This window comes from Dermatophagoides farinae, chromosome 10 (assembly GCF_024713945.1).
Source record: "Dermatophagoides farinae isolate YC_2012a chromosome 10, ASM2471394v1, whole genome shotgun sequence".
In the NCBI taxonomy this organism is placed as follows: domain Eukaryota; kingdom Metazoa; phylum Arthropoda; class Arachnida; order Sarcoptiformes; family Pyroglyphidae; genus Dermatophagoides; species Dermatophagoides farinae.
Genome location: NC_134686.1, coordinates 1620473 through 1636350, shown reverse-complemented (window position 1 = coordinate 1636350; position 15878 = coordinate 1620473). Strand labels below are relative to the sequence as shown.

Genomic DNA, 15878 nt, shown 5'->3' with positions numbered 1-15878 from the left:
AAAAAGGTAGTAGCTAAAGAATATTGTGTTTCAAATAGTTTGATAATCCTCCTCCTCCTCCTCTTTATTCTCCTTTTTTTGCTAAAAAGATCAAAGTTTTACATATACACACACACACAGACATTAACGTTGTCGAATACTACTACCATTTTATTATTATACTGCTAGCATTCGAACTTGTGTGTGTGTGTGTGTGTGTATGTTAACCTCGTCATTCTAATTTTTTTTTTTTGGCTCTCTCTTTCTTTCTCTATTTTTTTTTCAGCGTTTCACATAATAATTCATTGAATTTTTTTTTATATTCTTTGTATTGTTTTGTGTTTATATGGTGATTGATTGATTCTTGTATATCTATCTATCGTATCCATTTTTTTATGTGCATCATCATCATCATCATTATCATTATCATCTGAACTATCCATTAATTCAAAAAAACATTGAAATATATCATTGTCAATCATACACAATCCATCTCTATCTATCTATATTGGTCACAAAAGGTTTGTTTCCATTCTAATTCATTTGTCAATATTATTGATTCTATATCTGGTTTATATTTACTTTTTAGATAAATAAAAAAAAAACAAAAAAAAAATTTTAAATCCATCGATAATTATTAACGGCGCGATGAAATGAAAAATGTAATTAATTTCAAATGAAAAAAAACTATTTTTTGATGTATAATATTGTTGGATTTATTATATTTATATATTGTTTTTATTTCATGTGGCTATCATGACAAATCATCATCATATAATGATAAGACATTTTTTTTTTTGGTTAAAGATTTCATTTTTCAACTATAGTCAATTATTATTCACTCGATTACAATATACAATTCGATTTGTTGATTTTCTTCGAACCCTTCAACGAAGACAATATTGAATTCGAATTTTGTTTTGTTTTTTTTTCAATGATCGGTAAGAATACAATCCATTTTTTTTCCAGGACAATCATTATGAAACATACATGACAGTTTTGAAATTAGTAAAAAAAAAATTCATTTATTTCCTCTCTCTCTCTCTCTTATTCACCCATTATCAAACTGGTTGTTATCATCTTTTTTCACATTTCATGATGATGATTTGTTGTATTTATCACACAAAATTTTTTTTTTTTTTTTGATTCTATTGATAAAATGACTATTTTTTTGTTGTTGTTGTTGATCCGACTAGATGGCCATTATCATATAATTGTGAAATTTGGTCTCATAGTATTTAGCAAGATGTATGTTAAGGCTATTGTAATGTAAAATCTATTAACAAATCAAAATAAGATAAAAAAAAAATTTGTGATTTGTATATGATATTATAGATTCGATAATATTGATAGTAAATAGAAATCTATCTATTAATTATTGATTATTGATTTTTTTTTCCAAACATTTCTAGTGTATAATAATAAATCGAATAATAAAATTTAGTAAAAAAAAAAATGCACACGATATATATTGTGTGCATTTCATACATGTCATTGCAATTTATTTACATTTTTTTTTTGTCGTTGAATTTTTTTTTTTTTTTTTTTTTTTTGATTAATAAATTAAAAATATTCACACATTTGGAATGTAACTAATTAATCTTTTTTTTTCATCTATTTTTTGTTTTGTTTTGTTTACCATTTAAAGTATTTTCAACAACAAAAACAACATAAAAGAAAAATTGAATCATAGCCAATGTCTACCGATAAAGAAATTAATAAAATTTCAACAAATGAAGATGATTCTGATTCACAAATGTCAACATCATCGTCATCATCATCATCATCTTCATCATCAACATCAGTGACTTCATCTGCAACAAATTCATCGACAGATTCGATCAACAATAATAGACAATTTTCATCATCAAATTCAATCAACGATGATGATGATGATGATGGTGATGTGATGCTGATGGTGATGATGATGAAGATGACGTCGATGAGGATGATGATACTTCCTCTATCACTACCGTGCCACATGTATCTGAATCGATAGCTGAAAATCTTAAAGCTAGTGATGATATTGAAAGAGATGATGATCTTGATTCAGATGTTTTGATTTGTAGTGAACATCAGCAAGAGATAGGTCCAAAAAATGAATCTCAACCATCAACAACAACAGCAACTTCGAAAACTGTATCCACGACGTCGACATCTAACAATAATAATAATAATAATAACATTGCATCATCAAATAAAACATCATCAGATCAATCATCAACTACAACGACAGAATCTTCATCAATATTTTCCAACAGTAATCCAACCGATACTCGTCGTCGTGTCAAATTGTACATGTTGAATGCAAATCGAACATGGGATGATCGTGGCACTGGACATGTATCATCTAGTTATATTGATCGTTTGAACGGTATGTCATTATTGGTCAGAGCCGAAACCGATGGTTCAACATTGTTGGAATCAAAAATAATGCCCGATACCGCATACCAAAAACAACAAGATACTTTGATTGTATGGTCAGAAGGTGAAAACTATGATTTAGCATTATCGTTCCAAGAACGTATTGGATGTGAGGAAATTTGGGCCAAAATATGTCAAGTTCAAGGTAAAGATCCTTCGGTAGACATCACTCAGGATTTGATCGAAGACGAAGACAATGGTAAGTTGATATTTACATTTTTTTTGTGTTTGAATTTAATCATTGAATGATCATGACTAGAATTACCTCCAATCGAAGTGAATCGTTTGGATGAGATCAATTCCATTCTTACATCATCGTTAACAACAGCTAGCAAAAAAGACAATATCACTTTAGCGCTTGAAAATGATAATTATATCCTTAAACTGTTGGAATTATTTCGACAACTCGAAGAACGGCAAGATATTCCGGCATTACAAAAAATTTATGAAATATTCAAAAATATTTTCCTGTTGAACAAGGGTACTTTGATTGAGATTATGATATCAGATCAGGCAATTTGTGACGTAATCGGTATCTTTGAATATGATCCAAATGGTGCTCGTGTACGAGAATATCAAGCCAAGACAAACAACATAAACATTCAACAACAACAACAAAGATTGTCACAACAACCATCATCATCCACATCGTCGAGTACAACGACACAAACGCCGCATACATTATCATCACAATCGCAATCATATTTCACATATTTACCATCATCATCTGAATCAGAATTGATGCGTTTAGTAAGAGAAAAACGTCACCGTGAATTTCTTCGAAACGTTTCCCGTTTCAAAGAGGTTATACCATTGAGTAAATCCGAACTTGTTTCCAAAATCCATCAAACATATCGTGTGCAATATATTCAGGATGTTATAATGCCATCGCCATCAATATTCGAAGACAATATGCTATCCACGTTATCTTCTCTACTCTTTTTTAATAAGGTTTGATTTTTTTCAAAATTGTTTCTTTTATTTTATATTATTATTGTTTAATTCGTTTATTTTTAGATTGAAATTGTCACATCGATACAAGATGACGAAAAGTTCTTAAAAGAATTGTTTCGTCAACTTTCCGACACGGAACCATCGTTTCAAGAAAAACGTCGTGATTTGGTTTTGTTCCTGAAAGAATTGTGTACATTCTCACATACGTTACAAAATCGTGAATTTTTCATCAAAACCCTATCTTCATCTGGTTTGTTACAAACAATCGAAACATTATTGATTTGTGATGATGCTGCCATCAAATTGGGTGCTGTCGATCTCCTAACCTATGTTGTTGATTATTCACCATCGATGGTTCGTGAATATGCCCTTCAACAAGAAATGAATACAAATAAGGTAATATTGGTTGTTCAATTTTGATTGTTATATATTATTAATTATAAATCCTTTTTTTGTTTTAATCAACAGCCAGCGGAACAATATATAATAAATATAATCATTGAACAAATGATTTGTGATATTGATCCTGATCTAGGCATGGCGCAACAATTATCAGGGATTTTAAAGATGATCATTGATCCGGATAATATGCTCACTACTCCTGCATTGAACGTATGTTTAAAATCAAATTGTTCTTTTTTTTGAATTCACCAATCTTTCATATTATATATATAGAAAACGGAGAAATCGGAATTTTTAAATTATTTCTACAAACACTGTATCTGTTATCTGACGGCACCGATTTTAGCTGCTACAGCTTCATCAACCACATCTTTATCATTACCACCTCCAACTTCGACAACAAATCAACTAGATCTTACATTACATAACAATCATAGTAATGGACAACCAACTGCAAATGTTTCATTAGCAAATCATTCAAACTTTTCTACCACAACAACACCATCATCGACGACAACAACAAGCTCGGTGACTAACACAACAACAATATTAAGCAACACTGAACCATTAAAATTACTTTTCGAGAATTCCTGCCAAGCAGCACAATTATTGGCCATAATACTCGAGTTGTTGACATTCTGTATCGAGCATCATGCTCATCATATTCGATCATATTTAATAAATAAAGAAATTATTCGTCGTATCATGATTCTGACCAAATCACGTCATACATTCCTAGTGCTAAGTAAGTTGTTCATTTTGAATATTGAACGAACCTGATTGATTATTCTTTTTTACCAATTAGCGGTTATACGTTTCATGCGAAAATTGGTCGGTCTAAAAGATGAATTCTATAACCGTCATATTGAAACCTTAAATCAATTTCAACCAATTGTCGATGCCTTCCTATCGAATCGAGGTCGATATAATCTCTTGGATTCAGCAGTTATTGATCTGTTTGAATTTATCGATCAAAATGAAATTCAAACATTGTTAACATATACTATAAAACGTTTTTGGAAAAACAAACTTGAACGAATTGATTATGTTCGTACTTTCAAATCAATGAAACGTCGATTCGATCAACAACAACAGCAGCATCGGAGTTCTAATCTGTATGTTCTGATAAGCAATTCAATTTATTTATAAATAGATATTTATAAACATTGTATAATTTTTTAGATCTCATCCATTATTGCCTTGGATGAGAACGGCGACAAATGCCCAATCCTCACCATCGACACATCATCGGTTTCGACGAGATCCAAGGCAATTGGATAAAGAGGAAGATATGTGGTTTAACACCGATGATGATGAAGAAGAAGAAGAATGTCCTGATGATGATGATGATGACGATGACGATATTGGGGTTAGCAGTATGAATTATCCACATCATGGTGTTGATCATCATCATCACCACCATCATCATTCAGGTGAAGAAGAGGATGATGATTTGATTCCTGGAAGTATTTCCGTTGGTTCTTCTCCTGATTCAAATCAAACATCAAATGTGCTTGGAAATCATTTGGCACTAAATTCTGCGTCTGCAGTACTTTCAGCCGCTGCCGGTGGTGCTGATCCAATAGATAATGTTGCTGCGGCCGCAGCAGCTGCACACCATCTTTATGGTCAACATGAAACATCATTACATCACCATCAAGTTGGAAAAATCGGCACTTCAAGTAATCCCGGAACTGTTTTGCATCATCACCAACATCATCTACACATTTCATCATTGCATTCTGGCACAAACACAAGTTCATCTGGTTCTTCGTCCAGTTCATCATCTTCCAGTTATAACAGTCTAACCGCTGCCACTAATTCTTTGTACCATCATGATAGTGGTGCAGTTTCATCAGCAGGCACAAACAGTACTGCCGTTGCATTTGTAGATTCGCCATTCTTTTCGTCATTAGCGTCTGTAGCAGCTGCCACTTCAGGAGCTACACAAACGGTCAGTGGTACAATGGGTTCGGGTTCCGGATTAATGTCTATCGCCAAAAAGAAAAGCAATGATCGTAAATTAAGTAAGTTTTTAGATTTATTTGATTTAGACCATTATCATTAATTGTTTGCTAACAATACAGCTATAAATTTGAATCATAAAACGACAAATTATCTAACTTCAGCTTCTGGATCATTGAGCACTCAGAATACTAGTAATTATACCCAGCAATCACAAGCGAATCAACCAAAAACATCTTGCAATAATGTTCTCAGTGCTTTCAGTAGTGGCCTATCATTTTCATCAATTAATTCGTCTATAGCGGCTGTAGCTGTAGCGGCAGCTGCTGGTGTTCAACAAAGTTCTCAAGATACTGTAACCGCGACATCAGTGACAGGGACGACAACTACTGCAAATCAACAATTCCGTACCAATACCACCAACATGACAAACAATTCTCATCCGCATCAATTATCAACGATGGGACAGCATATTGCAGCTGCTGCTGCAGCATTCCATAATCTCAATAATAATAATCTGACCGGTAAATCGACTGCTGAAACCGTTTTGTCTCGAAAGGTTTGTACTAATACTTGTCTCTTATTGACTTGAAACCTAATATGGATTTTTTCTTTTTTAACAGGCTTTGGTTGATTATCCAGATGAAGATTCTTCAGACGAAGATGATAGCTCAGAGGCATCAGACACCCAAAAAGAAGAAGAGAATGTAGAAGATGAAGACGATAATGATAATGATTATAGTGAAGAAGAAAATGTTAATGACATAAAGGAAGAACATCCTTTCATTCCTCATTGTCCTTCAAACATGAACATTCGTGTCCAATTGAACAAAGCGACTACATCCGGTGATGAAGATAGTACCTGTATAATCAAAAAACATAAAGAACCAAAGTCATGTTCCAAACATCATCAGCATCATTGTCGATCTGGTAGTTTGAAGCTTGCTAAAAATAATCCGGTGGTCAACAATAATAACAGTGGTTGTAGCGCCACCGTAGTTCATGAAACGTCATCAATTTCAGAATCCAAAACAAATGGATCTGATAAAAAATCTGAATCCCTGAATAATAAAATCAATGATGAACGAGTTAGTAGTTCTTTGCAAGATGAACAATCGGTTGCTGAAGATACAACAACTAGTGATGATAATAATGAAAAAGAAAATCTAATGGTCAATAGGAAACGAAAATCAGCTGATGAAAACAATGATGACAATGATGATGATGATGATGATGACGATCTTGAACAAGATATTGATAATGACCATCAATCTAATGTTGCAACATCAAAAATAGAACAGCTATTCAATACTGGTACCGGCACAGAATCAAATACAGATTCATCATCCGCCGATTCATCATCCAAACGATTTCGATATTCGTTTGTTGAAAGTGATGAAACTCATACGGAAAATTAACCGATCTTTTCCTCAAAAAAAAAAAAACAAAACAAAAAAAACTCATTTTTCTCTGTTTTTATAACGAAAAAATCGATCTCTTTTCTCATCTACACAAGAAATTCTGTTCAAACATGAAAAAAAATAATATATACGAAACAACACACACACACACACATTCATATATATGAATATACAAATGTAAATTATTTTTTAAAATCAACCATTTATTAATTAGCCTTTGCCCATCACACCATCAAAGTAAATTGAGGTTTCCAAAACATTTTTTTAAAAAAAACTTTTGCTCTAAAAATATTCTCAATACATTTCATCATCATTTTTTTCCTTTCACATCATGATCATCATGATCATCATCTAATTTGGTCACTATTTTTTTGTCCATATTTTTTTTTGCTAAAACAAAACAAAACAAAAACAAAAAATAAATACTGAACCTCAAAACATTAATTTTTTCTTGTTTATACATATAAAATCTGCTATAAAACTATCAAAAACATCAATTCTTTATATATAACGATGTTGATGATGATGATGATGATGATGATTTAACATGTGTCACATATTTATATATGAAATTCTTATTCTCAATTCGTTCACAATTTATTCAACTCAAATCAACAGAATTTTTTTTTTTTTTGTTCGCTCTACTATATTTTTCCATGTTTGTAAATAACTTCAGTTCATTCTTTTCAATTGAATGAAATGAATCCTTTTTTTCTCTTCTTTTTTTCTTCTGGTATACAACAACAACAACAACAAATCGATATTGAATGTGAATGAGCGAAAAAAATAACTAATAATTCGTGCATATGTGTAATATATGAAAATTCGAATCAATAATTAACTGATGATATATACTGATCGAATCAACATATATATTTATATAATTATACATTGACGTACACTCTCAAGTATACTTAAAAAAATAATCATCATCATCATCATCATTAATTATTATCGATTGTTGTTGATGACAATAATCAATCGATAATGATGATGATGATGATGATGATGATGCTTATTATTATTGTAATATTTATTCAAATTCAAATAAATAAATGTTCAATTATTAGCCATAAAAAAAAAAGAATTTGTTGTTGTTGTTGTTGTTGTTGCCTTTGTTGGAAAACAAAAACAATCAAATTAAAATCTGGATCTTTGTGCGTTTGTCGTTATTTTTTTCAAAAAAAAAAAAAAAAAAAAAAAAAATTCATTCTGATGAAGTGGTAATTATGACCACGAATAGATTGTTTACAAAATCATGAATATTGCATTCAAGCAATGAAATTTCTTTTTTTTATCCTTAATTATACAAAACACCTGTATCTGTAAATCCATCCATTGCATTTATAATTCTGGATCGAATTTTGTTTTCGTTTTTTTTTCTCCATACTTTCTATTTCTGTGTGTGTGTGTGTGTGTGGTTGATTAATTCAACAATTGTCAACAAACGTCAGTGTTTTTTTTTTTTTTTTTTTTTGATTTCAATGAAAAGAAAACTTGGCTTTTTTTTTGGTTTTGTTTCTTCATTCTATAAATAAATATATATATCGTGCCAGTGAAACATATAAAAAGAAAAAGAAATCACATCACATAAGCTAAGGAATTTTCAATTTATTATTCATTCACTTGGTTATATATTTATAAATAGCTATTGCTAAAAATGATAATTAGTTAATAATAATCGATAATAATAATCAATTCATTTCATGGCCATCAAATGAAATTTGTTATCAACAATAACAACAAGCATCGATATACAAGCAGATGATTTGTTTTTTTTTCTCTCTGCATATCTTAATCATGAATATATTTGATAAAATATGGATGAGAATGGTCATGTAGTAAAAACAAAAAAAAAATTCGGTCAAACACACAAACATTTGTCGCTGATTTTTATTTTTTTTTGTTTTGTTTGCAACCGAACAAGCTTTTTCATGTAGGAAAAACCACTTTCACTTGTTGCATTTTTTTTCTTTTTTTTTTGGTTTGTTTGTTTGCCAAACCAAAGGTCTTTCATTTTCATTCATGATTTGTGGGTGAAAAAAAAAACCCAGAAGAAATATTTATATGACGATTTTGGATATTTCACCAATTACATTCACTATTGCATATTGATCTTGTTTTTTTTTGTCATATTTAGGTAATCATCATCGTCATTGAATTGATTACGACAATATTATATATGTAATGATGTATGATGATATAATGTTGTCCAAATTGCTGTTTTTCCTTTTTTTATCTGCTAAAAATCAATGATTATTTCTTAATGAGTGCTCTGATCGTTGATCGAAGCTCTCAAACATGTTTTTTTTGTTTTGTTTTGTTTTGTTCTCAGAAACACTACTCTATTCCACTTTTGAATGTGAGTTTATCAATGTTTTTTTTCCTCTTCATCATCATCATCATCATAATTATTTTATTATTCGTTGATGCTGTATGCTGTTTTTTGTTTTGTTTTGATTTTGATTTTGTCCATACATAAAGAAGAAATTATCCATATTGATGGTTCATTGATTTTGTTTTACTCATCCAACACAAATCCCGATTCTTGACGTTAATGAAAGGAAAAAAAACTTGTTTATGTTCGTCTTAATGAGTTATTATTATTCAAAAAAAAGAACTGCAAGATAATTTTAATAAGAAAATTTTCTTGCCATTAAAATTCATGTGTATTCTGTTGTGTTTGATTGATTCGTTAAATTCGATTCAAAGTAGCAATAAAAGATTGCCACTGGATTTCATATTCAACATTCAAGATGGATCAATCGACAATTATTGAACAATTATCGATCAAAAATAAAATCGTTTGTATTATCGGTGCTGGTTTAAGTGGAATGGTTACAGCTAAATCTTGTCTTGAATATGGTATTGAACCTGTTGTTTATGAACGTACAAAAAATTTAGGTGGATTATGGCGTTTTCGTGAACTAGTGGAACCTGGTCAAGGATCCGTTATGCGTAGTACAGTGGTTAATTCTAGTAAAGTTATGACCGCTTTTTCTGATTATCCATTTCCTGATGATTATCCGAATTTTATGCCCAATGAATTAATGGTATGTGTGTTGATTGTTTTGATTATCGATTGTTGGATTATTTTTTTCCCCCATTTGACAGTACGAATATCTTGTGAATTATGGAAAAGAATTTCAATTAGAATCACATGTTAGATTCTCTCATGACGTACTACGAATAGAACATGCTAAAGATCCAAATGATGGATATATGGTAACCGTTAAAGATCTTAATAATGATTTCATTCAAACATTAAGATATGATGCTGTGGCTGTTTGTAGCGGCCATCATCATACACCTAAATCTCCTACATTTCCTGGTCAAGAAACATTTCAAGGAAAAATCATTCATTCACATGAAGTTAGATCCATATTGAACAATGAAGATTTTATCGATAAACGTATTGTAGTGCTTGGTATCGGTAATTCTGGTGGTGATGTTGCTGCTGAAGCAGCTCCCGTGGCTAAACAAGTTTATCTTTCCTCGCGCAACGGTGGAACATGGTTATTACGACGTACTGGTCTTGGTGGACAACCTGTTGATACTGTCGGTATTCGCCGTGCTTTTATGGGCGCTCTTCATACATTACCATATTCATTACGATGTTCGGTAATGGAATTTTTAGCTTCACGAATGGTTGGTCATGATTTACTTGGACTTCGGCCGGAAAATATACGATTTTTTGAACAACATGCAATGATCAATGACCATATTCCTACCTATATTCATTTAGGATGGATTAAAATGCGTTTTGGTATTGAACGTTTTACACCGAATGGTGTTGTATTCGAACGTGATAATGGCCATGTTACTGAATGTGATTTAGTTGTAATGGCCACTGGTTATGAACATTCATTTCCTTTCATTACATCGGAAGTATTTGACACTTCAAATGGACGATTCGATCTTTATAAACATGTTTTTGATCCACGTCAACCACAACCTGAACGGTTGGCATTCATTGGATTACCGGCTGCCAATGGTAGTTTACCACCAATATCAGAGATTCAATCTCGTTGGTTTTGTTTACTATTGACTGGCCAATGTAAACCACTTCCAAGTGTGAAGAAAATGTTTAAAAAAATTGAAAACGATAGAATATGGGTAGCAGATCGATTTGGTGCTGATAGAGTTGATCATTTTCGATTCGAAGTTGAAATGATGGATTATATGGATATGGTGGCTCGTTCAGCTGGATTAATGCCCAATATTTTTATTCATATGATTAAAGATCCACGATTATGGTGGTCATTGGTATTCAAACCATGTATAGCTGCTCAATATCGTATTAAAGGACCGGGTGCAAAACCAAAACAAGCAAGAAAATTAATACTAACCATTGATGAACGTATTAAAGCTCCTTATCGAAAGGTACGTAAACCAGAAATCATTCAACAACAACAACAAGAAGAAAATGGCAATGAATTTGATAGTAAAAGAGCTTTGCTGAATCCGAACAAGACAAAATTCAATTAAATTAAATTGTTAAATTTCACAAATTATTATAAAATTTTAACATTTTTTTTTTTAATTTAAACCTAAAATTTATTCGTTTTCTCTTATTAATTATTCTTTTTATGATAAACAAAAAATCCTATTGTAAATTGAAATTGTATTCATTGAATGAACAAAAAAAAAAAAGCAAAACAAAGAAAAAAAACTACAATAGTAAATTGGATCATTTTCATTTTGTAAAGGTGATTATTACACAAAAAAATCAGATAAATGAAATGTGTGTGTGTGTGTGTGTGTTGTGATTATGAACAAAAAAAAATGATGTTACATTCAATAAATTCACATATTATTATTGATATTGTGGTTGTGTTGCAAATGGTGATGCCATTTGATCAGATAAAGATGATGGTGATGATGATGATGATGATGACGATGGAATTGGTGAACCCAATTGTGTTGGATCTTCCAATGGATTTTGTGGCCGAAATTGTTCGGATGTATAACGCATAAATAATATACCCATACCTTCGATCAATGCTAAAAGTACACCACCAATTATAGCCGATCCAATCATTGCACCGGTTCCATCTAATCAGAAATAAATGTGAAAATTGATTAATTCTGAATTGACAATAAAAAAATGTTTACAAACACATACTTCTAACAGATAGAATGGCACCAGTTAAAGCACCAGATGTTATTGAATTCCATGGATCTTCTTTTTTACGTAAATATATTAATGAACAATCAATGGTGGAGAATAAACCACCCCATACGGCAAAATTACCACCAATAACTGGTGCACGAGATCTAACTGTTGACCAGGCACCGGTTGTACGTCTTGAAAATCCTGATGGTGCATTACGAAATCCTTTTATAGCTTGGAAAACACCACCACCGATTGCACCCATGGTAAATGCACCACCACAATCGTCCACAATACGCCATGGACATGGTTCACGTGAATATTCTTCCATTTAATTATTTATTATTACTATTGAAATCAATGATAATTCACTTTGAATATATAGAGAAAAATTATGTAAAAAAAATATATGGTGATATACCCCAAAAATTATTTTTCTTCTTGTTGAATCTTTTTTTTTTTTTTTAATCACACATTTACACAAAACGAGGGTCATTCGTATCACACATGTTGTGTTTCTCGCGCAATACACATTAAAAATCGATTACAATTGATATATGTGAATTTTGATGATGATCAATCATAAAGAACGTACGACTTGTTTTTTTTTCATGATTAATTCCATCTGAGCATGCGTTTGATTTTTTAGCACATGGACCGCTAGTTTAATTGGTAAAAAAAAAATTGTGAATATATCAGAATATATGTAATCACACAGTCCACTACCTAGAAAGCAGTGTGTGTGTGTGTGTGAATTGCAATAATGTCACCGTATACTACTACCATTCATCATTGTCATCATTTGACAATAGCGGTAGTGGTACATTTGTTACTCGTTTATATTTTCTTATTACAATTACAATTTTTTTTTTCATTCCGAGTTTTTTTTTCTCATCTATTTTGAGATTTTTTTCGGTTTTTTTTCTATTTAATTTCGGTTATAATTGGCTTTTTTGATTCATTTTTTTTTTGTTAATATATTTATTAATCCGATGACATTGAATTGCTGCTGCTGATTGATGCAAAAGATTTGACAGAAAAATTATTCTGAACAACGACGATAATTTATTCATCGAATCAAGTTTTTTTTGTTGTTGTTGTTGTTGTTTAATTTCGAAAAATCGGTAAATATAAACATATGATTGTGTCATTTTCAATTTTATTTTCAATTTCAATTGATTCATTTTATCATAAATAGTTCATTGTTAAATATTTAAAACCAACTACCGACAATGCCTTCAAAAAAGAAACGTTTCAATGCTCGATTTCCGCCGGCAAGAATTAAAAAAATTATGCAAAAAGATGAAGAAGTTGGAAAAGTTGCCCAAGCAGTTCCTGTCATCATCGGTATGTTTATTTATGTTCATTCATTTATTATTATGGAATCGAATCTAATCTGATTATTGATCATTTGTTTGTTTAGCTAAAGCATTAGAATCATTTGCCGAACAATTGTTGACTATATCATCCGAAGTGACTCGTGCTCGTAATGCTCGTACATTGACACCAAATCATATGTATTTTTTTTTTTTTTTTTTTTTTTTTTTTTTGAATGAATCGATTTTTTTTTTGAATTAAAGCTAATGATTTTTTTTCTTACATTTATTGAAAACAGAAAAACTGCTATACTTAATAAAACTGAATTTAATTTTCTAAGTGAATTGGCCCAATCAATACCGGATGTAAATAATACAGCCGATGACGATCCACCAACGGCATCATCATCATCATCAACAACAATAACAACAACTATAAATCCTGTTTTAGCTCATCAACAACCACAACAACAACAACAAAATCCAACTTCATCAACACCATCTTCGTCAGTTATGGTTACGACGAAAAATTCATCATCAATTATTACAAGTGAGATACCACAAATTGTCAACAATAATAATGGTTGTAAAGTCTATCAAGCAACCCCTATTCCAACTACAACTACGTTGGCAATGGTTTTACCTCAGCCACCGATTATTCAAAAAAATTCATCAAAAAATCATAAAACACGTGGTCGAGGTAGGCCTCGAAAATATCCACTAGATCAGCAACAATCGTGTTCTGCATCAGCATCTACATCTTTACAACAACAAGATAATGGTCAACATCAAACATTGAAAAATAAACAACCTCAATCGACGACAACACGTGGACGTCGAGGCCGACCACCATTATCAGCCAAATCAGGAAGAAAAAGACGAAAAGCCGAAACTTCAGATGATGATGATGACGATGATGATGGTGAATCTGATGATATAATGGATGATGAAGATTTGGTCGATGATGATGATACTGAAGAAGACGTTGGCGATGAAAATGGTAATAATAATGATAATGATAATGATTATGATGATAAAGACAATATGTCGAATAATAACAAAACAATATCAACAATCAAGTCATCAAATTTAGCCAATTTTGGAACATTGGCCACTCCACCATTACCAGCAACATCATTAGATGGAACAATCAATGATGATGAAGATGATTATGATAATTGTTGATGAATTGCTTGCTAAACAAATCAACAACAACACACGTCGTCTTATATTAGTAGTAAATGTGTCTGATCTTTATTCTAAGTTTGACTTTGAATATTATCTATTATTATTATTATGATGATGATTTGAACATTTTTTTTCAAATTTGGTTTTTTTTTGACATTTCAAATTACACTGGTAAATGACCGTGACCACACTACCAGCACCATTATCATCATCATCATCATCATCATTTTGTAATGTTTAATTTTTTTTTTTTTTTTTGAATATTTCATTTCCCGCATTATTTTTTATTTTTTTTGTCTAATTATTATTTACACATTCATATAATTTCATTGTTTCCTTTTTCACCATTCATACCAACATTCATTTTGGAAAGAAACAAAACAAAAAAAAAATTAAAGTTTCGGCTTTATATATAAAAAAAAACCAAGACGAAAAAAAAATCATTTTAAATCCATATACACTGCATTTTGGATTTTATAAAATATCAATGATGATGATGAAATTATTATTATGCCACATAGCATTTATGGTCATTTTATTCGTTTTGTTTGTACAATCCAAAATCGAATAATGATGGTTATGATGATAAATCGATTGATTTAATCGATCCAAATTGTCGTTGCTGTGCTGGTGGTGGTGGTGATGGTGATGGTAATGGTCGTCCATCCGGTAGATATTGTGGTCATACATTGAATCAACAATGTCCAGGTGCATCATGTACGAATGATTCGATTTATTATTGTTTTTCTACCTATGATGTAGCACAACGTGTACGAACATGTCCACCATTTAATGTTGATACGAAAAATTGTCTACAAATTTCACCAGGATCATCACGATGTTCGAATCAATGATTTACAATGATTGTAATAATAATAATAATAATAAAATTCCTATATCCTGGATTCTTTTCTTTTTGTTTACATTCATTTGATTTATAATCATTTTCTGGTATTTTTCTTGGCAATAATAAAATTAAAATTACAGACAATTTTTATTGATTCAAAAAAAAAAACACACACACACAGACTAAAGAACAATGTTTATGAACAGATAAAAACTTTTTTTTTCTTACTAAATGGCGTGTACACCCTCCGATATGGAGAATGCCCTCCA

General features: G+C 31.0%; 4 protein-coding genes across 9 annotated transcripts; 3 read left to right on the top strand and 1 right to left on the bottom strand.

Moving 5' to 3' along the window:
- The first annotated feature begins 116 nt into the window (after positions 1-116).
- On the top strand, positions 117-8229 carry flfl (serine/threonine-protein phosphatase 4 regulatory subunit 3 flfl). 4 transcript variants are annotated; one of them, XM_075734565.1, is made up of 11 exons: positions 117-500; positions 569-641; positions 1628-2602; positions 2663-3354; positions 3421-3753; positions 3826-3969; positions 4033-4504; positions 4565-4874; positions 4942-5786; positions 5847-6283; positions 6348-8229. In XM_075734565.1, the coding sequence occupies exons 3-11, from the start codon at positions 2278-2280 to the stop codon at positions 7140-7142; spliced, it is 4353 nt and encodes a 1450-aa protein (XP_075590680.1). In that variant the 5' UTR covers positions 117-500; positions 569-641; positions 1628-2277; the 3' UTR covers positions 7143-8229. The 4 variants fall into 4 exon arrangements, with proteins under 4 accessions (XP_075590680.1, XP_075590684.1, XP_075590681.1 ...); XM_075734569.1 differs by lacking the exon at positions 569-641 and having other exon boundaries at positions 214-500; positions 5847-5918; positions 6102-6283; XM_075734567.1 differs by having other exon boundaries at positions 221-500; positions 569-920.
- Positions 8230-9103: 874 nt separating this feature from the next.
- Positions 9104-11968, top strand: LOC124490511 (flavin-containing monooxygenase 5). 2 transcript variants are annotated; one of them, XM_075734570.1, is made up of 3 exons: positions 9104-9285; positions 9630-10198; positions 10260-11968. In XM_075734570.1, exons 2-3 carry the CDS (start codon positions 9902-9904, stop codon positions 11631-11633), a joined length of 1671 nt encoding a protein of 556 aa, XP_075590685.1. In that variant the 5' UTR covers positions 9104-9285; positions 9630-9901; the 3' UTR covers positions 11634-11968. The 2 variants fall into 2 exon arrangements, with proteins under 2 accessions (XP_075590685.1, XP_046908990.2); XM_047053034.2 differs by having other exon boundaries at positions 9243-10198.
- On the bottom strand, positions 11676-12808 carry Tim17b (Translocase of the inner mitochondrial membrane 17b). 2 transcript variants are annotated; one of them, XM_075734571.1, is made up of 3 exons: positions 12680-12808; positions 12271-12606; positions 11676-12200 (listed from the first exon to the last, which is right to left on the bottom strand). In XM_075734571.1, the coding sequence occupies exons 2-3, from the start codon at positions 12587-12589 to the stop codon at positions 11962-11964; spliced, it is 558 nt and encodes a 185-aa protein (XP_075590686.1). In that variant the 5' UTR covers positions 12590-12606; positions 12680-12808; the 3' UTR covers positions 11676-11961. The 2 variants fall into 2 exon arrangements, with proteins under 2 accessions (XP_075590686.1, XP_046909004.2); XM_047053048.2 differs by having other exon boundaries at positions 12271-12806.
- A 323-nt stretch (positions 12809-13131) lies between these two features.
- Positions 13132-15667, top strand: NC2alpha (negative cofactor 2 alpha). Its single transcript, XM_047053040.2, has 4 exons — positions 13132-13382; positions 13457-13605; positions 13682-13775; positions 13874-15667. The coding sequence occupies exons 2-4, from the start codon at positions 13491-13493 to the stop codon at positions 14757-14759; spliced, it is 1095 nt and encodes a 364-aa protein (XP_046908996.2). The 5' UTR covers positions 13132-13382; positions 13457-13490; the 3' UTR covers positions 14760-15667.
- The last annotated feature ends 211 nt before the right edge of the window (positions 15668-15878 follow it).

Bases quoted from the DNA above. Each gene is read 5' to 3' on its own strand.
- LOC124490511 (XM_075734570.1), top strand. From the start codon at position 9,902: ATGGATCAATCGACAATTATTGAACAATTATCGATCAAAAATAAAATC. The intron at 10,199-10,259 runs GTATGTGTGTTG...CCCATTTGACAG, and splicing joins TTATGCCCAATGAATTAATG to TACGAATATCTTGTGAATTA.
- Tim17b (XM_075734571.1), bottom strand. From the start codon at position 12,589: ATGGAAGAATATTCACGTGAACCATGTCCATGGCGTATTGTGGACGAT. The intron at 12,201-12,270 runs GTATGTGTTTGT...ATTTCTGATTAG, and splicing joins TGCCATTCTATCTGTTAGAA to ATGGAACCGGTGCAATGATT.
- NC2alpha (XM_047053040.2), top strand. From the start codon at position 13,491: ATGCCTTCAAAAAAGAAACGTTTCAATGCTCGATTTCCGCCGGCAAGA. The intron at 13,606-13,681 runs GTATGTTTATTT...TTGTTTGTTTAG, and splicing joins AGCAGTTCCTGTCATCATCG to CTAAAGCATTAGAATCATTT. The intron at 13,776-13,873 runs GTATTTTTTTTT...TATTGAAAACAG, and splicing joins ACATTGACACCAAATCATAT to AAAAACTGCTATACTTAATA.
- flfl (XM_075734565.1), top strand. From the start codon at position 2,278: ATGTTGAATGCAAATCGAACATGGGATGATCGTGGCACTGGACATGTA. The intron at 3,355-3,420 runs GTTTGATTTTTT...GTTTATTTTTAG, and splicing joins CTCTACTCTTTTTTAATAAG to ATTGAAATTGTCACATCGAT. The intron at 5,787-5,846 runs GTAAGTTTTTAG...CTAACAATACAG, and splicing joins AAGCAATGATCGTAAATTAA to CTATAAATTTGAATCATAAA.